This window comes from Miscanthus floridulus, chromosome 6, assembly GCF_019320115.1.
Source record: "Miscanthus floridulus cultivar M001 chromosome 6, ASM1932011v1, whole genome shotgun sequence".
NCBI classification, from domain to species: Eukaryota; Viridiplantae; Streptophyta; class Magnoliopsida; order Poales; family Poaceae; genus Miscanthus; species Miscanthus floridulus.
In genome coordinates this window covers 139,993,460-140,015,739 of record NC_089585.1, presented here as the reverse complement: position 1 = coordinate 140,015,739, position 22,280 = coordinate 139,993,460, and the positions used below count along the sequence as shown (strand labels likewise).

Genomic DNA, 22,280 nt, shown 5'->3' with positions numbered 1-22,280 from the left:
TGCTCTATTGTTTCTAAAATAATCGCACATCTTAATTTCTAAGCAGTCAAATTCTTTTTAAGCCTGACCGAATATGTAAATAAAAATGCTATTATTCATGATACATGATAAGTGTTATTAGACTAACAGTAAAATATTTTTTTATAATTAATATATTAGAAAGAAATAAATATTGATAATATTTTTTATAATATTGAAAAATAAGATGTGCAGTTATTTTAGGATGGATGAAATGGATACATTTGGAATGGTTCAATTAGCTTTGACTCTCTGCTGCTACGGTGGCCGAAGGAGCTAGGACTCGGTTTGAATGCAAAGTATTTTTGGAGTTCTTATAAAAATATCGTCAAGGTGGCCCCGTTCGCTGGTCTGAAACTTGGCTGAAACTGACTGAAAAATACTGTTCCGGCTGAATTGTTGTGAGAGAAAAACACTGTTCTGCATGAAAAAAAGAAGCCGAATAAGCCGAATATGGGGTAAGCCGAACAGGGCCAGGGTCTTATAAAAATACCAGTGACATGTCAATTTGAGGAACCAGTCTATCCAGTCAAAAAGTAGCGGACCACCTCATTCCGGATTGACCCACGCCGGATAAGCCAAGCTGGCTAACCAAACACGCCATTAGTTTGTGAATAATAAACAAATTTGATTAGATGTAAGCCACAAATTTAGCCCATGCTCGAGCGCTGATTGATAGAACAATTATTCAAAATTGAGACAAGCAATTTGAAACCGGAGAAATTTTGGAATGAAGCCATTCAAAATCTGAGACGGAACACTTGTGTGTGGACGTTTTATATAGAGTTAAATGCATGGGTGATCCATCAACTTGCGCTGTAGTTTCACTTAGGTCCATCAACTCTGAAAGTGGGATTTTGGGTCCATAATCTTGGTTAGTGGCGCATTCCTAACACATACCCCATTTGTTTCAATTTTTTAACTGACGTGGCACCTCAGGGTCCAGGTGGACGCCGCACACACGCATGCAGGTGCATGCATGGCTCTCGGCGCACGTCGTCGACTGGTCCGCGCACGCCATCAGGTCCGCGAGGAGGCAGGGAGGAAGCTCGTCGTCGACTGCGCCGCGCAGGGCGTCATGTTCGCCGAGGCTGACGTTGACCTCGCCGCCGATGACTTCGGGGACGTGAGCGTGAAGGCGAACAGGCCCAGTCGCTTGTGCGTGCCGGCCTCGCCGTAGCCAGCGTGGATGTAGATCGTGCCTAGCAGCGTGCCCACAAGCACGGCCTCTAGGAAGTTGGTGAGAGGCAGCTGCTTGCTCCGGCCGTGCCAAGCCCGAGGGGCGCGGCGTGCACCCGCAGCTGTGGCAGGCGTGCGCGGGCTCCCTGTGCGCCGTGCCGCCCGTCGGCACCGCCGTCTACTACTTCCCGCAGGGCCACGCCGATCACGCAGACGCCGCCGCCGTGGGCCTACACGCCGCGGACGTGCGCGTCTCGCCGTTCGTGCCGTGCTACGTCCGAAGTCGACGCTCTTGAACCCGGCGTGGCTGACGTCCGACACGATGTATGTCCTGGACAGCGCGAACAGCGGCCGCCCCGTGAGCACCATCAGGTCGGCCACCGACAACAGGTAGTCGTACGTGACCGCCGACTTGGCCTTCCTCACCAGGTCCAGCGCGAACCCGAGGTCCCCGCCGCAGAGCTCCCCGACGATGGTGGCCGCGACGGAGTAGGCGAAGGCGTTCCCGTAGAATCCCTCGGGGAGCGGGATCTTGGGCCGCCCGCGCGCGTTCACTATGAATGACAGCCGCACCTCCTCGTCCGGCGCGTACTCCAGGGTGGCGGTCCGGCTGCGCCAGATGCACGCGGCGACGAGCTCAAAGCGGGAGCAGCGCATGCCGGGCGGCGCGTGCTGGCGCAACCCCGCGATCTCCCGGGGCCCGAAGAAGAAGGACACGCGCACCATGTCGCCCGGGGGAGTCGTCATCATCCTGTCGGGCTCGGCCCCTCCCGCGGGCTCGCGGTACTCGAGGTGCGGGTACGACGGCCGCGGCGGCTGACGCGCCATGAACATCTCCCTGCCCCAGGACGGCGCCACCGACGGCAGCGCCTCGGTGGCCCCGCGCGCGAACTCGCAGATGGCCTTCTCAAACTGCATGGCGCCCGGCGCATCCACCACGCAGTGCCAGATCCGCTGCCCGAAGATGAAGCCTCCGCACTTGAGCCTCGTCACCTGGACGTAGAGCAACGGGCGGTCGACGATGGGCTCAACGTCGGCGACGGTGGTGCTCTCGAGTATGAACTGCTCGAAGCACGGAACGGCGGGCACTTGACGTCCCCGAAGTCATCGGCGGTGAGGTCAGCGTTGGCCTCGGCGAACATGACGCCCTGCGCGGCACAGTCGACGATGAGCTTCCTCCCTGCCTCCTCGCGGACCTGATGGTGTGCGCGGACCAGTCGACGACGTGCGCCGAGAGCCATGCATGCACCTCCATGCGTGTGTGCAGCGTCCACGTGGACCCGGAGGTGCCACGTCAGTTAAAAAATTAAAACAAATGGGGTATGGGTTAGGAATGCGTCACTAACCAAGATTATGGACCCAAAAACCTATTTTCAGAGTTGATGGACCTAAGTAAAACTAGAACGCAAGTTGATGGAGCACCCATGCATTTAACTCTTTTATATATATATGTGAAGTAAATCAGAATGGACATGAAAGGTTTTGAACTGGGTTTATTTATATGAGTTGACCATCGGAATGGGCTGAAAATTAGCAGGTAGCCCACAGAGAAGAAATGCAAATACACTTTGTAAAGTAGTAAACATCTGAACACAGGCCATTTGTCATCCATACATTATTCCACACACAAAGATATGTTCTAGCTACTTGTAGAACCCAATTGCTTCTTCAACCATGCTTTTGTACTTCTCCTTCCGTTCAGTGTAGAAGGCGACAAGCTGGTCTCTGTCCGGGATGTACTGCTTCATAGCTTCGTAGGAATTGTACTCCTTGGACCAGCGGCGTAGAGCAGGGCACTCGTCTTCGTCAAGCACAAGCACTCCGGTCACCTCCTCTGCCATGCTGAGCCAAGGACCCAACACAGAGGCAGCTAGGTCAACACAGAGGCATTTATTGTCAGATAATTGCCCTGTTCGCTTGGCTGATAAGTCATGGCTAAAAATACTGTTGACTGATTTATTGTGAGAGAAAAATACTATTTGTTAGCTAAAAAAGTACGGCTTGTAAGCCAAGCGAACAGAACGGCTATGTCGACGTAGCCGATGGTGTCGCCCCCAAAGAACCTCTTCCCCTTGACCTGCACCTCCAGAAGCGCCAGCTTCTGCTTGACTTCCTCCACTAGAGTCTTCTGCGCCTCGGCCTCTACCCGGTGTGCCATCCAGAATGGCACGACGAGCTGTTTCATCACACCAGAGTTCAGTAAAACAAATAGATGTTCAGATTTTAGAAGAACCGGGGCCTTCTAGTTTCTGAAATGAGAATCAGAATGCCTTGTCCATGAAGTCTGCGGAGAAACGGGCCATGGCACTGGTCGTAGGGGTCGGGCGGGAGGAGAGACGGCCCGTCGAAGACCTCGTCGATGTACTTGACGATGACGAGGGACTCACAGATGGCCTAGTCGCCATGGAGGAGCACGGGCACCTTCTTGTGGACAGGGTTGTTGGCGAGCAGCAGCTCGCTCTTGTTGCTCAGATCTTCCTGGATCAGCTCGTATGGCACACCCTTGAGCTGCAGAGCGGCCTCGACGCGGTGCGCAAATGGGCTGGTGAAATGGCCGAGGACCTTAACAGGCGGAGACATGTTTCTGCTAGCTAAGCTGGTTCTGCAGGCTGCTTGCTGTTTTCTTGGAGAAACTTACTGAACCATTCCTATTTATAGGAGAAAATCAAGACTGCTTGGCTCATATAGATATTTTTTTTTAGATAATGGATAAACATCCGGCCTCTACATCCGTAGATGTACACAGCCCAAAATTACAGAAAATGATAAAACCAAAAAGAAAGCCAAGGTCTTATAACATGACCAAGACGCTAACTTAAACAATAAAATTGTTTCCATCCGTTATTGGATATCTCTAGAGCAATAACTTCTAATTTCTTGCTTATTGTCGAGAGCGCGTCCTTAGCTTGCTCTTCACGCTGCAGCTGGGCCCAGAAGCGTAACCAGTACGCTCCCCTGAAAATGACCTGCATAATAGAGTTAGATTTTATTTTATTAAAAACAACATCATTACGGCATCTCCAAATAGCCCAACACATAGCAGCCACTCCCACCCAAATCAAATTTCTAATCCTTTTATTTTGATTAGACAGCCAGTTACCAAACATGTGGCTGATTGATCTAGGTTGAGTTAAACTAGTAGCAAAGAAGATAATCCTCCAAATCATTATGGCAATAGGGCAGTCCAGGAATAAGTGTTGAATAGTTTCATTCCCATTGCAACAAACGCAATTCTGACTCCCTTTCCAATTTTTCCTAGACAGGTTATCTTTGGTAAGAATGACACCTCTTTGTAGGAACCAGAGGAAAATTTTTATTTTTAGAGGAACTTTTATCTTCCAAATCTTCCTATGCCGAAAAGATGTATTTGTATCTATAAGGTTGAGATACATGGATCTGACTGAGAATGAACCTGAGCTGGTTAAACTCCATCTAAAATGATCAGATCCATTTATTAGTTCGACATGAGAAATACTTGCTACTAGACTAAGCCATTCTGTAAGTTTATTACCCACCAGAGCCCTCCTAAAAGAAATATTCAGAGGGCTAGTGCTCATTATCTTTGAGACTGTAGCGTGAGGATCTCTCACAATATTATATAAAGATGGATAACGAACTTTCAGAGGCCTAGCACCTACCCATACATCATCCCAAAATCTAGCCGTGGTTCCATCCTTAATATCGAAAGAACCTTTTGCCAGCACCTCATCCTTGATATGCATGAGGCCTCTCCAAAAATGTGAATCATTTGGCTTTGCCGTGACCTGGGATAAACTTTTTGAATTTAGGTATTTATTCTGTAATAGCGTTTGCCATATGCCTTCTGTGTTCATGAGATTCACTAGCCATTTTGCTAGTAGGCATTTATTTTGCAGTTGTAAATTCAGAATACCTAGTCCACCTTGATCCTTGGGACGACAAATGATATCCCATTTGGCAAGGCGGTATTTATGTTTCTCTGAGGATCCTTGCCAGAAGAACCTCGACCTAAAATGATTGAGTTTTTTGATAACTCCTTTTGGGATCTCAAAGAAAGACATCATAAACATGGGTAGGCTGCTTAATACAGAATTAAGCAGTACTAGACGTCCCCCATAGGATAAGTATTTCGCTTTCCAGCATGAGAGCTTTTGTTCGAATCGCTCTTCAACTTTTCTCCATTCAGAATTAAGGAGTTGCCGGTGGTGCATAGGGATGCCTAGATATCTGAAGGGGTATTCCCCTGCTTTACAGCCAAAGAGATCAGTGTAGAAGGATTCCATTTCTTTGGCTGCCCCAAAGCAAAAAATCTCACTCTTGTGGAAATTAATTTTGAGCCCAGATAATTGTTCAAAGGCGCATAGTAAAAGTTTGAGATTTTTCGCTTGTTCTTGATCGTGGTCTAGAAACATGATGGTGTCATCTGCATATTGTAGGATTGATAAACCATCATCAACCAGGTGAGGGATAATTCCACTTATCTGCCCATCCGCTTTTGCTCTATTAATAAGAATAGCTAGCATATCAGCGACGATGTTAAATAAGATAGGTGACATAGGATCACCCTGCCGGAGTCCCCTTCTGGTTTGGAAGTATGGGCCAATGTCATCATTAACTTTAATCCCCACACTTCCTCCAGAGACCATATTCTGAACCCACCTACACCATTTAGGTGAGAAACCTTTCATACGCAAAGTCTGTTGTAAGAACGACCACTTGACCTTGTCATATGCTTTTTCAAAGTCAATTTTGAAAATGACTCCGTTTCTTTTCTTAGAGTGTAATTCATGGATGGTTTCGTGGAGAATTACCACACCTTCCATAATATTCCTACCTGGCATAAAGGCCGACTGTGTTGGTTTCACCACTGTTTTGGCAACCGTATTCAGTCTATTTGTGCCCACTTTTGTGAATATCTTGAAACTCACATTGAGGACGCAAATTGGTCGATATTGCTGAATTTTTGTGGCATTTTGAATCTTTGGAATTAGAGTAATGACTCCAAAATTCAAACTGTAGAGATCGAGTGTCTCCAAATGTAGGTCTGCAAAGAGACAAAGAAGGTCCTCCTTGATAATTTCCCAAAAAACCTGATAGAATTCCGCAGGAAAACCATCTGGTCCTGGAGCTTTATTATGTTCCATCTGGAAGATTGCATCCCTCACCTCAGATTCGGTGAATGGACTAATTAAGATATCATTTTCTTCCGGGGGCACTTGAGGAATATCTACAATATGATCCTCCTCAAGAGTGATAGCAGATTGTTCGGGGGACCCAAAGAGATTCTTATAATAGTTTGTAATATGGCTTTTGAGGCAATCATCACCAATTACAGCACCTTGATCATTTTCAAGTTTGTAGATATGCTGCTTTCGGTGTTTCCCATTAGCCACTAGATGGAAGAAACGAGTGTTAGCATCACCTTCCAATAGTGTTTTCACCTTGGCACGCTCATACCACTTGAGTTCCTCCTCTCTCAGCAGATTAACTAGACGTTCTTTTAAATAATGTTTTAAATTAATTTCTTGATCAGATAACTGAGAAGTCTCAGTTTTCTTGTCAAGAATTTCTAAGCGTCCTAGTATAGTCTTCTTCTCTTTTTTATAAGACCCGGCAGTATGTTTAGCCCATCCCCTCAGATACTGTCTGAGTCTGCGGATTTTGGATTGCCACCGCTCCAGAGAATTTGATCCTGAACAAGGAGATTGCCAGATATTTGCAACCATACCATAAAACCCTTCCCTTAATAGCCACCCTCTCTCAAATTTGAAAGGGTGATTATTTAACTGGTGGGTCGAGTGGCCAGTGCTAAGAACGAGAGGGGTATGGTCAGAGATATTTCTATCTCTAGCCTCAACTGTAGTGAGTGGGAATTGATTCTCCCATTCAGTGGTCACAAGGACTCTGTCTAACTTTTCAAAAGTCGGGTCATCTCCAGGTCCTGCCCAAGTATATTGGCGGCCTGACATGACAATCTCTTTAAGATCCAGAGAATCAATGACAGCATTGAAAAGATTAGGCCACTTATAGTCAAAATCCCCTGAGCTCTTATCTTCTCGCTCTCGCATTATATTAAAATCCCCTCCTATTATATAAGGAAGAGATTCTTTAGAGCAAGTGTTAGCTAGTTCTACCAGGAAAGCATTCTTGTTTTGAATTTGGGCAGGTCCATATACTGTATATAGTACGAACTTGAAGTCATTAGATTTGCACCGTAGGGTGAATTTTACATAAAAATCTCCCTCATCTATTGCTCCAATATCAAAAAAATTCAGATCAACCCCTAAAAGAATGCCCCCTGATCTACCATGGGGGGCCATGGTGTGCCAAAGAAACTCATGTCCCGCACAAAGATCTTTGAGGACATGATCTGGAAAGGATTCACGTCCAGTCTCGGAAATTGCAATAAAATTGATTTGCTCTTCCTTAACTAGTTCCCTCAAGTACCTATGTTTAGCCAAGTCTGCAAGACCTCTGCTATTCCAGAAAACTCCCTTCATTTTATAATGATTTTAGAAGGGGTTTTGGCCTTTTTAAGAAGTTTGACTTTGCCACGAATTTTGGCATTGTTATAAATCTTCTTTGTACTGAGAGGTGGTGCATCAATGATGGAATCCAACTCAGCAACCGGCATATTCTCATTTAGATCTCCACAAGCGTGGCTGAGAATACCCTCAAGGTGGTCCTCTTTCTCAACATCACTCTCTATATCAGAGCACCTAGAGGAAGAACAACCTTTTTTTGTATTTTGACAAAAGGCTGACCTAGCTACCTCAATATTTTTTAAAACTGCAACAGTAGAGGATTCTAGGTTGATGCCTACCCTACCAAGGTTTGAAATAATTTTCGAATCTGGAAAGGTATTAAAAGAGTTACCTGAGAATTCGAGGTTCTTTTTCGCCGTCAAACGTTCCGCCTTATGGAGTGTATGAACATCCGCTAAAGTTGCGTTTCTGGTGCTCCGTCGTAGTTCTTTGATGGGAACCACCACAGGTGTGGGATTGGAGGCTCCCTCAAGAGATGGTGAGGTAGCACCCGCTCCTTCCAACAATGCTGCCTCCAAGACGGCCTGAGATGCACCGGCTGGTGCCACCGCTGCCTCTCCCAAGGTCGTAGCAGGGGGAGAGGGTGCAGCAGGCAGTGGCGTCTCCACAGCCTCTCCAGGCTTGGTGGAGAGAGTAGCAGTGGCGGTAGTCCCCGCTACCTCTCCCCAGGTAGCAGAGGCCGGCACCACCACTGTCTCTCCCCCGGTCGGCGTGGACAGGGGGGCGAGTGGCGAAGTAGGGCCCCCCTCCTGAACCTCCGCAGCGGTGGACTCCATCACCTGAGCCACCTCAACATTGGGTGACGACGAGTCAAGCCGGAGCGTCTCCTCCGTCGATGTGGCCGAGCCACCTCCCTGTGCAGCCATCAGGGCGGTGACCTCCAGTGGTGGGGGTGCCGGGCCACGTCCCTGTGCAGCGGGGGCGTACTCTGGTTCCTCCACCGCTGCAGGGACCGACGTCATGATACCGGTCTCCACCGCTGTAGAAGTAGAAGAGAGGGCCGCCTCCGGCTCATATAGATATGGTCAAAGGCAGGGGGGATGCTGCTGCTAGTCTGCTACAAGAAGAAAGAGCACTTTGAGACAACCATCTGATGCTTAAAAAATTCCACAAGTAGTTGCTTGGTTGCTTCAATCCACAGAATAACTTAAAAAGAACTGTCCCTTGGCCCAATAAACATCGTCGAATGCAATTAAGCCTTCAGGTGGAAGTGGACCCGTTAGTCCATGATCACTAGCATTAACGCAGCTTAGGCCAGAGAGGTTTTATTTACCAAAGATCTGGAGCCATACTGAACCATAGGCCTGGTATAAGCAGTGACAGCAGCATATCCATGTGTGGGCATTTTTCTTCCGAACATAGTTGAACAAGTTTCAGTTTTGGCATGGAAACTTCTTCCAGTTTCAGTTTGTAGCGTCGTCACGGCGACCGTCATTCCATTAAGAAATTTAAGGTTCTGAACATCCAATTTCGGTTAGGGAAACGTTCAGTTCATATTTTGAGACTTTACTCGTTTGGCCTATGAACTTTTGGTCCAAAATGTAAAGATATCTAATATCTGACAACAGGGAATATGAAGAATTCGTTTTAACTTTGAAGGTTAAGCTTTCAACTTAAAACAGGGGAAAGAATTCTCTGACACGACATGCCTATCACGGACAGTTCAAGCAACGACTTACCGGGCCGTGGCTTGAACCGGCAGTGATAGACTATCCATGGTCACTGCCGGTTAACTAATGGCATGAACCTGTAATGATACATTATCACTGTCAGTTCCAAAATTAATCAACAATAATTTTTTGATGTAGTGTTTATTCATAAAAAAAGAACAGGTGACAAATTTAATGGTCAGAGCTCAAAGAGAGTATTGCAGTATGTTATTATAATTTTAACAAAATTTGAAATATAGAACTAGTTTCAACAAAATTAATGCTGTGTTTGCACTATATATAGAGGACAAACTTGTGTTAGTTTGTACTTACTGAAAAATACAAAATTGCAGAGCAAATTTTACCATTGCTTACTGAATTTATACATTGGATTTTACCGATTTCCATATGAAAAATTTAGTGAAGTTCTTACCTGGGCCGTGGCTTGTACCTGTCGAAGTTCTTGGTGAAGTGGGCGAGCAGCTTCTCCGATCCGGCATGCACGGCTTGAGAGCCTCGCAGGCGCAGTAGTCCCTGCTCCACCGGCACAGGTTGGGGTGCTCGTCCTCGCTCAGCAGGGTCACTCCGTTGAGCTCCTCGATGACGCTGCGCCAGAGCGCAAGCGCGGAGGCGGCGACGTCGAGGTATCCCGGTCTGTCACCGCCGAAGAACTTCTTGCCCTCGAGCTGCGCCTCCAGCAGCGCCACGAGCTCCTTGGCCTCCTTCTCGAACCGCAGCCGCGCCTCGCCGTCCTCCACCCAGATCGCCATGAAGAAGGGCTTGGTGAGCTTGTTCTCGATGAAGTCGGCCCAGAAGCGGGCGGTGGCGCGGTCGTAGGGGTCGGCGGGGAGGAGCGGCGGCCCGTCGAAGGCCTCGTCGACGTACTCGGCGATGACGAGGGATTCGGAGATGGCCCTGTCGTCGCCGTGGACGAACACGGGCACCTTCTTGTGGACGGGGTTGTGGTGGAGCAGCAGGTCGCTCTTGGTGCCGAAGAGGTCCTCCAGGATGAGCTCGTAGGCCACGCCCTTGAGGCACAGCGCCGCCTCCGCGCGGAACGCGTACGGGCTGCCGAAGAAGCCGATCAGCTTCACCGGCGGCGGCGGCGGAGACGACATGTCCACCTTGCTAGTTGCTGCTTCTCCTACTAGCTACTATTCTTGCTCACTTGCTGCTATCCTGGCCAAACAATCCTAGATTTATGGCCACATGAGCAGATCAGGAACCATCGAGTGCCATAACTGATTGCCTGGCATAAGCAATGACCTCAGCATCGATATGAGGGGTTTTTTAATTCCTTCCATTTTGTTAAGCAAGCTTCAGCGGTTCCATAGTTGAAAGAAAAAAGTTCCAGTTCAGCGGCTGACCCACCCGGTCGCTTTTGGTGGACTCTGGTGGCAGCTTCAGACATTTTTTTTATAAGGCCGGGACATCTTGGCTGCTTCGTATCGTTGCTGGTTCGTGAAAAAGTATTATTGATTAGTTTATGTGAGAGAAAAATATTGTTTCGGCTGGAAATTTACGATCGTTTACGACAAGCCACAGCGAAACGAACAGGCTGTTAGGCCTGGTTTAGATTGGGGTTAGGAATCAGTATTTGACACTGTAGCACTTTCGTTTGTATTTGACAATTATTGTTCAATCATGGCCTAACTAGGCTCAAAAGATTCGTCTCGTAATTTACAATCAAACTGTGTAATTAGTTATTTTTTTTATCTACATTTAATACTCCATGCATGTGTCTAAAGATTTGATGTGATGGAGAGAGAGTGAAAAAACTTGCAATCTAAACAAGGCCTTAGTTCCCAAAAAATTTCACCCCAAACTATCACATCGAATCTTGCGGCGCATGCATAGAGTATTAAATATAGACGAAAAAAACCAATTGCACATTTTGGTTGAAAATCGCGAGACGAATGTTTTAAGACTAATTAGTCCATGATTAGCCATAAGTGCTACAGTAACTAACATGCGCTAATGATGGATTAATTAGGTTTAATAAATTCGTCTCGCAGTTTCCAGGCGAGCTATGTAATTAGTTTTTTTATTAGTATCCGAAAACCTCTTCCAACATTCAAAACATCCGATGTGACATTCAAAAATTTTATTTCACAAACTAAACGTAGCCTAACCTTATTGTCACCCACGTTCGTTCCTTTGACAAGGACGGGACGGCCGTCCACATCTCTTTGCCTTCCTCATCTCCAACCGTACAACCTTCCTCTCTGTCACCAGAGAACCAGTGATGTGATGTATTGATTCTAAAATAATCGCACATCTTAATTTCTAAGCAGTCAAATTCTTTTTAAGCATGACCGAATATATAAAAATAAAAATGTTATTATTTATGATACACGATAAGTATCATTAGATTAACAATAAAATATATTTGTTATAATAAATTTATTAGAAGAAATAAATATTGATACTATTTTTATATAAATATTGAAAATAAGATGTGCAGTTATTTTACAAGGGATGAAGTGGATCCGTTTGGAATGGTTCATTTAGCTCTGATTCTCTGTTGCTACGGTGGCCTAAGGAGCTGAGACTCGGTTCGAATGCAAAGTATTTTTGGAGTTCTTATAAAAATACCATCAAGGCTATGTCCCTGTTCGGTTTGAGATGTTGGTTCTTATAAACATACCAGTGACATGTCAATTTGAGGAACGAGTCCATCCAGTCAAAAAGTAGCGGACCACCTCATTCCGGATTGACCCACGCCGGATGAGCCAAACTGGCTAACCAAACACGCCATTAGTTTGCGAGTAATAAACAAATTTGATTAGATGTAGGCTCTGTTCGTCTGCCATTATAAGCCGGTTTAGGCTTATCAGTCATGGTACGGTATTTTTCTCTCTCAACAAATCAGTCGCACAAATCAGCACAAGGGACTTATAGACCAGCCGAACAGAGCCGTAAGCCACAAATTTAGCCCATGCTCGAGCGCTGATTGATAGAACAATTATTCAAAATTGAGACGAGCAATTTGAAACCAGAGAAATTTTGGAATGAAGCCATTCAAAATCTGAAATGGAAAACTTGTGTGTGGATGTTTTATATATATGTGAAGTAAATCAGAATCGACATGGAAGGCTTTGAATTGCGTTTGGAGACGTTCTCACCAGATCATTATCATTTTTCTAGGAGACTCACCACCACTATTGATTGGAAGCTAGGGAGTGCGGGGCTGCCGGTTCCTGTGTAGATGGATGAAAGAGGTGGCGCCCCGTCCCAATGAAAATTACATGGCCTAACCAAAAGCAAACAGACACTACCAACAAGCAGGCCCAACATGTTCTGGGCCATCCCAATAGGCAGGCTAGGCCTAAATTGCAAGACTCTTTTTCCCCCACTAAAAATTGCACGGCCCATGCCCTCTATTGAGCAAATTGGTTCCTTGGCCTTAAAAAAAGTTCAGCTTAGTTACTTGGCCCTAATTATGTTGAACTTAGTTATTTAGCCCTGATTCGAATTTTGTTTAGTTTTTTTTGCCCTCCCGTCCATTCCGTACGTGTCTACCGTCAACTAGGTGAGGGGTCATGTGCAAAAAGACGAACATATCCCCGTACCCCTTTGCATAGGCGTGTGAGTCTTCCCCTCTCCTTCCCCGTACCCGTTCGTGACCCGCAATTGGAGGCGACAAGATTTTGGGCGGCTTCCCTGCAAACCCTAGAGACCGGCACTGGAGATGGACGGCTCCGACGAGGCTCCGCCAGCAGATCCACCTGGGCTGGCGCTGGATCCACCTCGTTCGTGACACAGCAGGGCGTCTCAGCTGGTGTCGAGGATGTTCGACCCCGCACGAGGCAGGGCGCCGTGGGTCTGGGCGGCGGCCGCGCGACCCAGGGCATCGCGGGAGAGGCCGCTGGCCACGCGAATGAGGATGCCGCGGGGCAGGCTGCGAAGGGTGAGTATGCGGGGCTGGCCACCGTCAGCTCGAGCATGGTTGCCGGCTGCTCGAGGCAGGGCGCCGCTGGGCAGCCTGAGGAGGGCGCTGCGGGCCTGGCCGCCGTCAGCTTGGACCTATTTGCTGGCCGTGCGAGGCAGGGCGCCGCAGGGCTGGCCTAGCAGAGCGCCGTGAGCCAGGCCAACGAGGAAGGCACCGACGACGACCACAGTGACTTGCTCGGAGGGTGAGTCTACCATTGTCATTTTTATTTCCATCACCTACAAATTTGCATGGCTATGAACACGGTGGATTCCTTCTATTAACAGGTTGGATTCTAGTTTTAAGTTGGAAATTAAATTGTTGGGCAACAGTAGGACTCGTAGAAAGGATGTTAATTGTTTTAGCTTTGAGATGGTTGTGGATTCAGATAGAACAAATTACAAGGATTTGATAGAATCAGTGGTAGAGAAATATCCTCGAGGGTATATGGAAGTAGCTCATGTTCAGTACTACGATGAAGCTCTAAAAACCTTCCCTGGAGTAAAATCCGACCAAGAGTTGATGTCTATGTTTAGTAAGCACTGCAAGAGCAAGGTTATCATCATCTTCATTGCATATCGAGGCCCTTTTGATCCATATGAGCCAGTCACAAAGTGGGATTTTAATGTTGATAGCCAACCCAAAAACAATATCGAGCTTCATAAGGATGATTACCTTAGAAACCCTACTCCACAAAATGAACTTGTAGGTGTAGATGAAGAGGCAATGTACTTAGAGACTCAAGCACAGAAAAGCACTACATGTTGTGAATTATCCAATTGAAAACCAAAAGAACCCAGATTATGTTGATGTTAGTGAGGATGGTGATGAATCCGAGGATGGTAGTGAGGATGACGAAGCGGAGGAAGATGATGAGGTACAGGAGGAAGATGAGGTGCCATGTAATGATGGAAATAACGCTCCAAATGTAGAGTGTGACACAGAAGATCCTCTAATGGTAGGAGGCTCCACTTATTCTAGCATGCCTACTTTTAGATTGGCTATGTCTCAGCATGTAATCAAACATCAGTTTGAGTTCAATATTGCTAGACCTCAAAGGTTCAGGGCATATTGTTCAAGGAGAGACTTGGACAAGTGTCCATGGTGGCTGTACGCATCTACCAGTAAGGTAGTACCACTGTGACGGTAATTATTGAACCTTAGTAATTATTATTTTGATCCCTTGAGCTGTTACTACTAATTATGTTTTTGGTTACTAATTATTTTTTGTGTTACTAATTATGTTTTGTAGGTAAAAAACCCTTTTGCTCACAATTGTTCTAGTTCAAGAAGAAAAAAGAAGGTGAAGAATGCAACCAAGCATTGGATTTGTGAAAAGGTGAAGGACTTCCTCATAACTTAGAGTTGCACTAATTGAGCAATATGTTGACTTGTATTACTCAGTTGATAAATTTAGAGTTGCATACAGTCAGCTTATTCCTACTATGCCTGACAAATCACAATAGCCTAAATCCACCCATGGATTTTTCATGTATCCACCTTTATTGAAACCAGTAGCGGGTAGGCCTAAAACTGAAAGGCATAAAGGCAATGGTGACAAGAAAAAAAGAAAGGGCAACACAAGTGCCCTATTTGTGGGGACTATGGACATCATTAGCATAACTGCAAGAGGGGCAGACCAGAAGACATTGAAGCTATGAAAGCAATCAGGTGATAATGTGTCTACTCTTACTATCATTTATGTTTTTTCTTTCCACAAAACTAGTGATTTGATGGTTTGTTCTTGAAGGGGTCCACCAAAGAAGAGGGCTAAATCTGCCCACAGTTCTATTGTTCCTTTGGAGGACAATGCACCGGCTGCATCCATGACTTTTCCACCAAGGTTTGCAATTTATTACTTCCTCTAATTGCTGTTTGAAACTTGTCATAAATTCTAAATAATGACTTTGCCCCCTCTAGTCAAAACTTGGAAACAACAACTAGCAAAAAGAGAAATAGTGATGATTGTACTCCCTAAGCATCTAGAAGGTAATTGACACTAGTGCTGAAATTTGTGTTATCGTTAATGGCCACTTGGTTAGGAAACTAAATATATGCTCTCTATCGTCATAGCCAAAGCTTAGAGATTTCAAGTAAGACTAAGGGAAAAACTAATAAATCTAGCTCTGGGCTATCAAAAAGGTATTTTTCCTAAGTCTGAATTTTTTCCATTCGACTATTGTATATTAAACTAACAATATTTGCTTCTGAAAATGAACGCTTGAAGGTTAAGAAGTGGCTCAAATCAGCCAGAAGCACTTTCCATCGAGTATCCCTCACATATGAAACAACCTGTGAAGGCTAAGGTTACAAAGAAGGTGAAACCCATAAAGAAGAAGAAAGTGCCAAGTACTAAGGATGTTAACACTTCATAAGTGCCACTTGACAGCCCATCCAAGGGTACTAATATAAAGCAAAAAAACACAACCACCTAGCCCTGCAATGAGTACACGAAGCAAGAGAAGACTTAGCCTTTGATATTCATGTTCTCATGTTTGATGCCATGTAATGTATGTTTGTTTGACTTGGTTAATGTGAACTTATTTATGAACTTAGACATCTCTTGTATATGTGACTTTGTTCAAGTATGACTTGAACCTATCGCCTTAATGTTTTCATCCATTGGTTTGAAATCGTTGTGTACGTGTGCACTTGGAGTGTGGATTTATATGCATTTCAAATGGTCAGTGTGATGTCATGGGCAAATATAAATGCAAAATAATAATTTCATGCTTCAAAAAGTATTTTACTTGTTTTGGAAGATTAATGATAATATACAGCCTGAGATGCATGTACGAGTGTACTCTACATTGCACAAGTGTTTTATTTCGCTCTAGTGGTAAAAAGGTCATGTCACCTTGCTTTTAACACCGTCAACCAGTGAAACTAACGGAATGGCCAAATTCCCAAACGAAATTCGGTTCAGGGCCAAATAACAAAGTTCAACTGAAATAGGGCCAAGAAACGAAACTAAGCTCAACTTTTTTTTAGGGCCAAGAAACCAATTTGCTCTTAAATCGCCTCGGATTTTGTGAAGAATCAAGCTCCACTTGTGGACTTGCCCAGATGATTCTCAACTAAGGATGCAAGGTGGGACGGGCTGCCACGCCAACCCGCTGGGCTGCCTGCGCCACCAACCCACATGAGACTGAAACCTAACCCACTTAGACAGAGTGGGCTGAAGCGTTCGGCCCACATAATCCCATTGGCAACCCACGTCCCGCATCGGGTGGGCATCGCGGCGTCGTGGTGCCCGACGACACGAGCTACGCGTCCGGCTCCCCACCGCCGTCGTCCTCCTGCTCCTCGCCGCTGATCCCCATCATGTTGCCTTCCTCTCGGCCGATCGATCCAAAGACCCCGACGCCCACATGCATCTCCTCGTCCTGCCACACCGCCGGTGCCGCCCGTAGTCGCCCAAGGGTACACGCAGCCGGCGCCGCTGCCCAGGAGCCTCGTGACCACGCCGCCAGACACCACCGTCGTTTGGGACGCGTACGCGTGCAAGAACTACTTGTGCCTCGCGGCCCCCCACGACGGCGCCATCAGCGGCTGTGATGGATGCTTCGACCTGCGGCACGAGAGGGGGAAGCAGCAGCAGGCCCGGTGGGCGCCCGACGACGGTGCTTTGTCCTACTCCAACGACGCCGTGCTCCGGGCGCAGCCCAACGACACAGTGCGCATTGGCCTGGACCTCGGCAGCGGCTCCCCTCCGGCACGTTCGCGGCGCGGGGGCCACCGTGCTCACCGCGACCGTCAACTCCGGTGCGCCGTTCGGCAGCTTTGTCGTGTCGCGCGGCCTGGTGGCGCTGCATGTCACCGCCGCGCACCGGCTGCCCTTGTTCGACATGGACATTGTGCACGTGGGGCACGAGCTCGGCGGCGGCGGGTGGATGGCCCAAGGTGTACAGGGTGCTCAGGCCAGGGGCCTTGTTCTGGCTGGACCATTTGAACTACGCCACCACGCAGGCGAACGCGATGTTCGCGCCCCTACTGGATCACGTCAGTGACTTTGCTAGCGTCTCTTTTTGGTTGCCAGCGCACACGAGCGAACACCTGCATGCATCAGATTCAGACTGCAGCATTATGTGGGCTGCCGCTGTAACCCACAAAAAGTTTGCGGCGACATGTGGGCTGCCGCAACAGCTCTGATAATGCGTGCAGTTGTAGCGGACGCGGGGGCGGGCTGTCCACCGCCGCCGCATTTGCATCCTTAACTCTTCAAGGAGTCCATTTTAGCTTGCACCCCAGTAGGCAGTAGGTAGAACCGCATTGCGTAGGCAAGCGGACTGGGACAGACATGAGTTACTAGCAACTCCCAAAAACTCTCTATATCCTTTCTGATCATTAGGAATAGAGATTTTGGTGAAAAATCCTCTAATAATTTTTTTAATTGGTTATCCAAATATAGTCATTATTTATTTTGGATTTCTCGCTAGCCAAAGATAGAAAACGAGAATGACTCTTTAGAGTGCGCACGACCCTATAAGGAAAATGGACTCTAGGTCCATTTACTTTGGATTTTGGTGTTTGATGACTAACACAACTAAATTGGACTAATGAATTTGTAAGTGATTGTTTTGTAGTTCAATAGGGTGCAAGACGTGACTTGGATGAAGGTGACGTGATGATCCGATGATCAAAACCATAAGCAAGACCTTAGAAGCACAAGAGAAGACCTAAGATATCAAGCAAAGTCCAAGCACGAAGATAGAACTAAGCCGCACGCAAGATCGCGAAGAAACGAGCTCACAGAGGTGACCGGACGCTGGCGAAAAGTGACCGGACGCTCCGATCAAGAGGCTCGGCAACAACAGGCGTTAGCAGCGACCGGACGCTGGCGGCAAATCGACCGGACGCAGAACAGAAGCGTCCGATCGAGTACAAAAAGGTTTCAGGGTGGCAAAATTGCGACCGGACGCGTCCGGTGGCATGTGACCGGACGCTTGCAGCGTCCGATCAGTTGATCTCGGCTCTAACGGTCGGGACGACTGGACGCGTCCGGTCAGTAGCAGAAAAGCGGGATTTCGTCCCCAACAGCTACTTTCTCAGTGGGGCTTATAAATGAAGTGTGTGGAGCTGAGAAAACATATCAAGGGTGTTGATACACCATTTTAGTGATCTCCACTTGCATAGTGCTTAGTGATTCATTAGGTGATTAGCGTAGGTGCTTTGCGAAGTGCTTAGATTGATTAGACCACCGCTTATGTGCTTGCTCTAGGTTTAGGCCTAGTGTTTAGTGAGGTTTGCATACCTCTTACCACTCGATGCTTGCGCGCACCATTGTTGTACATCGAAGGGGTTTCTAGTCTTGCGAGATCACACCAACTGCGGTTGTGGTGTGTCCGCCACCGTGTACCGGAGGGAACAAGGCCCGTGGCGTTTCGGCCGGAAGCTTGATAGTGAAGACGGCGGGGAGCATCCGGGAGAGGCTTGCTGGAAGGCACGTCGGAGACCCACTTGAGCGTGGGGAAGGCCCGAGGCTATCCACGGAGTTACCCGACCGGGAGCTTGGCCCTTGCGAGGGATTCCTTGCGAGGGGCTCCAACGAGGACTAGGGGGAAGCTTGCGCGCTTCTCGATACCCTGGTAAAAATACCGGAGTCGTCAACGGGAGTTTGCATATCTGTACCTTACTCTTTAGCTTCTGTATTTATATTGATTATATTACTCCTTTTGCGGTATAGATAGCAACACACTAGCAAACCCGTAGTTGCACATTTAGATAGTTTATCTTTTGCATAGGTTTTGCTAAGGTTAGAAAAAGAGACCATAGTTAAGAAGTAGATTTTTAAGTTGCATAATTCACCCCCTCTTAGACGTCACGGTCCCCTACAGGCCCCACAAGATATAGAAAAGTTGTTGGAGGGTGAAAACATATAGAAAGTGATTTTGATGCAAATGGATCTCCAAATGATCATATAAGAGAGTGGGTTTTAGAAAGACTCTCGGGGATGCTCTTAGTGAAGGTAATAAGTTTTTCATTAGAAGTAAATTTCTTGCCTTCCCAGAGAAAATACTTTTTGTTGCTTAATAGTGTCCCAATTCTAGCTATTATTAATTATATTAGTTGCACGGATTCTTGATTTTTTATATTTTGCTTATCAATCATCCAAATAAAAACCCACATATTATTTTCATTATTATTATTGTTGTTATTATTAATAGAAAGTCAGTTATTTATCTATTGCACTTGATATGAACTCTTTACTTATTTACATATTTTTGCTTTTGAATTAGAATGTAAATCAAATTACTATTTTTCTCATTTTCCAAATTCTGTTATATGTAAATCGTGGCATCGACTCTTCCGTTAAATTTAGACCTTATTACATAACCACTAAAATTACAGCGCACAATCAAGCAAGAGAGCGGCTTATTGTACACTGATAAAGGATAAGAGTGTCAATACTATGTGCCAGTTGGTCAAAACCAAATGTTGGACTGAATCAAACTAAAACGTATGATGACATATATAATCCTATTTTTTCTTAAAAAAGAGTTCTTAACTTCGTCCCGAAGCAACCTAAGCTACCTGCTGCTGATCTCAGGCAGATAAACACAACTAATGACTGAGAAGAAAGGCATACACACTCACTGACAACACAAGTCATTCTTGGAGGAGAAGAAGCAAAAGATTCGACAGTATATGCTGACATCGATCTCTTATTTGTCGTCCATATATAGAGACATTGTATGGCCAAGCTAAAACATAAGTACATAACTAGCTAGAACTAGAAAGCAAAGCAAAGATGTCGTCGTCTCCACCTGTTAAACTCATCGGCCATTTCGCCAGCCCGTTCGTGCACCGCGCTGCAGCCGCCCTGCGCCTCAAGGGCGTGCCCTACGAGTTCATCCAAGAAGACCTGGAGAACAAGAGCGAGCTAATGCTGGCGAACAACCCCATCCACAAGAAGGTGCCCGTGCTCCTGCACGGCGACCGCGCCGTCTGCGAGTCCCTCGTCATCGTGGAGTACGTCGACGAGGCCTTCGACGGGCCGCCGCTGCTGCCGGCCGACCCCTACGACCGCGCCATGGCACGCTTCTGGGCACATTTCATGGATACCAAGGTATTTGTTGGCTTGTTGCTTCATCGTCCTGCAAGGCTGCAACATATGCATGCGTTTTCTGATCTGACAGAAGACTATTTTTTACTGAACTTGAGCAGTGCCGGACGCCACTAGTTCTGTCGTTCTTGACGGAGGGCGAGCAGCAGGAGGGGTTCCTCAAGGAGACGAAGGAGAACCTGGCCCTCCTGGAGGCGCAGCTTGACGGCAAGAGATTCTTTGGAGGCGACTCGGTCGGCTACCTGGACATAGCACTCAGTGGAATGTCTCATTGGATGGCTGTGTTCGAGGAGATGACCGGCGTGAGCTTGCTGGCAGACGACGACTTTCCTGCTCTGCGTCGCTGGGCGAAGGAGTACACTTCCAACGAAGCTGTGATGCAGTGCCTACCGAGCATAGAGCATCTCAAAGGCCACTTCTCTGCAACTGCAAAGAAAGACAAGGTCAAAGCAGTGGCCACGGCGATGCAGCAGCAGCAGTAATCCGGCGATGGCGTTCGTGTGGGGTCTGGGGATTGTTGTGTCATTGACTTACTGTGTGAGAACATGTAAACTCCTACCACGTCATTAGGGTCATGATGCTGTTTAAATTAAAAATAAGATATAATGGTAGTGTACTGCCACGTAAGGAGGGCCATGATGCTGTTTTAAAAACCACGTCAGTACATGGTTTTTGTCTAATTTTAACCTCCACGTCAGAAACCTGGAATGCGTTAATTTTAAAAACCACGTCAGTAATAAGTTTTTTATTTGAATTTTTTTAGTGTCTCAAATATTTGTTTTAAGTTAACATAATCTTATATACATACTCACAAGTATGTGATGCAGTGGTATGGAGTTGTTATTGCTGAGTAATAGGTCGCAGGTTTGAGCCCTGAGAAGGACTCCTTAATGATGATTTACAGTAACCTTTGGTCAGAGGCGGATGACTTGTCCGTCTCTGAATTTAAATCAACACTTCTGGCAAATAAAAGCACCTTTGAAGGTCAATATTTTTTATGGTATCTACGTAGAGGAGTAGTACTTACAAAAAATAATTTAATGAAAAGTAACTCGCAAGGTAAAAAAAAAAACATGTTGATTTTATCACACAGAAGAGATAATTAGACACTTGTTCCTTTTGATTGCCGATTCGCCTGGGCAATTTAGTCAATAATTCAAGTGTTCTTAGGTGTTAGGTGTAGCTAAACCTTGTAACGTGTTAAATATGTTTGGCAATTGGATAGAAGGGATTAGTAAAGATTTGAATCCTTTAGTTCTACTAGGAGCTGTCACCACCTGTTTGGTTGATTTGGTTACGTAGAAATGATATATTTTTTTAAAATAAAAAATATTCATCTTCTTTGTATCTTCTTCGTTATTCATTGGTTCCGTACGTGGGCTATCCTTTAGAAGCCTAATAAATAGGATTTGGTTGCGGTGGCTTCGCAGCGCTTGGCACATGTGACCAAGGTTTTTTTCTCCTAGGCACACGGGTGACGTTTTAGTCTTCGGATCGATAGTCACTCGAGTGTGCGTGGTTCCCTCTTATGATGCTTTTGTGCTTCTTGTCAGGCAGAAGTCGGAAGAATTAATTTTTAAGCCTTTGTATCAACTCGATGTAATATGCTTGAAAATATAATCAAAATTTTCTTTATTAAAAAAACTCAAATCCATATTCCTGAGCCATGTGCAGTATGACATCCTAGCAGCAGGATGGGTAGACAATAGATATTATCTAACATTTGTTAATTGATTAATTAATTAACTAACTCAAAGACAGTTCATGTACTTTGAGCTGTGGAGATAAATAAAGAATTGTGAACCGAAACTACACTGGCCTCTGCGTCTTCTTCAGAACACTCAAAATCATTATTTTGAGGACACGCTCATACCTGCGACACAAGAACTTGGAATGATATTATTAGGACTAAG

The 22,280-nt window shown here is 46.1% G+C and overlaps 3 protein-coding genes and 1 pseudogene across 8 annotated transcripts; 2 read left to right on the top strand and 2 right to left on the bottom strand.

Annotated features, from left to right (window-relative positions):
• Positions 1 to 928: 928 nt before the first annotated feature.
• On the bottom strand, positions 929 to 3,777 carry LOC136461364 (benzyl alcohol O-benzoyltransferase-like; annotated as a pseudogene).
• A 92-nt stretch (positions 3,778 to 3,869) lies between these two features.
• LOC136457135 (probable glutathione S-transferase) lies at positions 3,870 to 10,641 on the bottom strand. Of its 6 annotated transcripts, none has more exons than XR_010759681.1 (4): positions 9,804 to 10,640; positions 9,401 to 9,468; positions 8,053 to 8,778; positions 3,870 to 4,163 (listed from the first exon to the last, which is right to left on the bottom strand). XR_010759681.1 is itself a non-coding variant. In XM_066457179.1 (2 exons), the coding sequence occupies exons 1-2, from the start codon at positions 10,486 to 10,488 to the stop codon at positions 4,111 to 4,113; spliced, it is 738 nt and encodes a 245-aa protein (XP_066313276.1). In that variant the 5' UTR covers positions 10,489 to 10,641; the 3' UTR covers positions 3,870 to 4,110. The 6 variants fall into 6 exon arrangements, 2 of the variants coding, with proteins under 2 accessions (XP_066313276.1, XP_066313277.1); XR_010759679.1 differs by having other exon boundaries at positions 8,053 to 8,775; XR_010759680.1 differs by lacking the exon at positions 8,053 to 8,778.
• Positions 10,642 to 12,458: 1,817 nt separating this feature from the next.
• Positions 12,459 to 13,441, top strand: LOC136461363 (uncharacterized). Its single transcript, XM_066460688.1, has 2 exons — positions 12,459 to 12,566; positions 13,136 to 13,441. The coding sequence occupies exons 1-2, from the start codon at positions 12,459 to 12,461 to the stop codon at positions 13,439 to 13,441; spliced, it is 414 nt and encodes a 137-aa protein (XP_066316785.1).
• A 6,462-nt stretch (positions 13,442 to 19,903) lies between these two features.
• On the top strand, positions 19,904 to 21,108 carry LOC136459898 (probable glutathione S-transferase). The gene is made up of 2 exons (XM_066459751.1): positions 19,904 to 20,370; positions 20,469 to 21,108. The coding sequence occupies exons 1-2, from the start codon at positions 20,053 to 20,055 to the stop codon at positions 20,847 to 20,849; spliced, it is 699 nt and encodes a 232-aa protein (XP_066315848.1). The 5' UTR covers positions 19,904 to 20,052; the 3' UTR covers positions 20,850 to 21,108.
• Positions 21,109 to 22,280: the final 1,172 nt, after the last annotated feature.

What these genes read in the sequence shown, in the direction of transcription:
- LOC136459898 (XM_066459751.1), top strand. Translation starts at nt 20,053, where the DNA reads ATGTCGTCGTCTCCACCTGTTAAACTCATCGGCCATTTCGCCAGCCCG. An exon ending in CACATTTCATGGATACCAAG is followed by an intron (nt 20,371 to 20,468) that starts GTATTTGTTGGC and finishes GAACTTGAGCAG; the next exon opens with TGCCGGACGCCACTAGTTCT.
- LOC136457135 (XM_066457179.1), bottom strand. Translation starts at nt 10,488, where the DNA reads ATGTCGTCTCCGCCGCCGCCGCCGGTGAAGCTGATCGGCTTCTTCGGC. An exon ending in AGGTACAAGCCACGGCCCAG is followed by an intron (nt 4,164 to 9,803) that starts GTAAGAACTTCA and finishes TCTATTATGCAG; the next exon opens with GTCATTTTCAGGGGAGCGTA.
- LOC136461363 (XM_066460688.1), top strand. Translation starts at nt 12,459, where the DNA reads ATGGAAGGCTTTGAATTGCGTTTGGAGACGTTCTCACCAGATCATTAT. An exon ending in TAGGGAGTGCGGGGCTGCCG is followed by an intron (nt 12,567 to 13,135) that starts GTTCCTGTGTAG and finishes TTCGTGACACAG; the next exon opens with CAGGGCGTCTCAGCTGGTGT.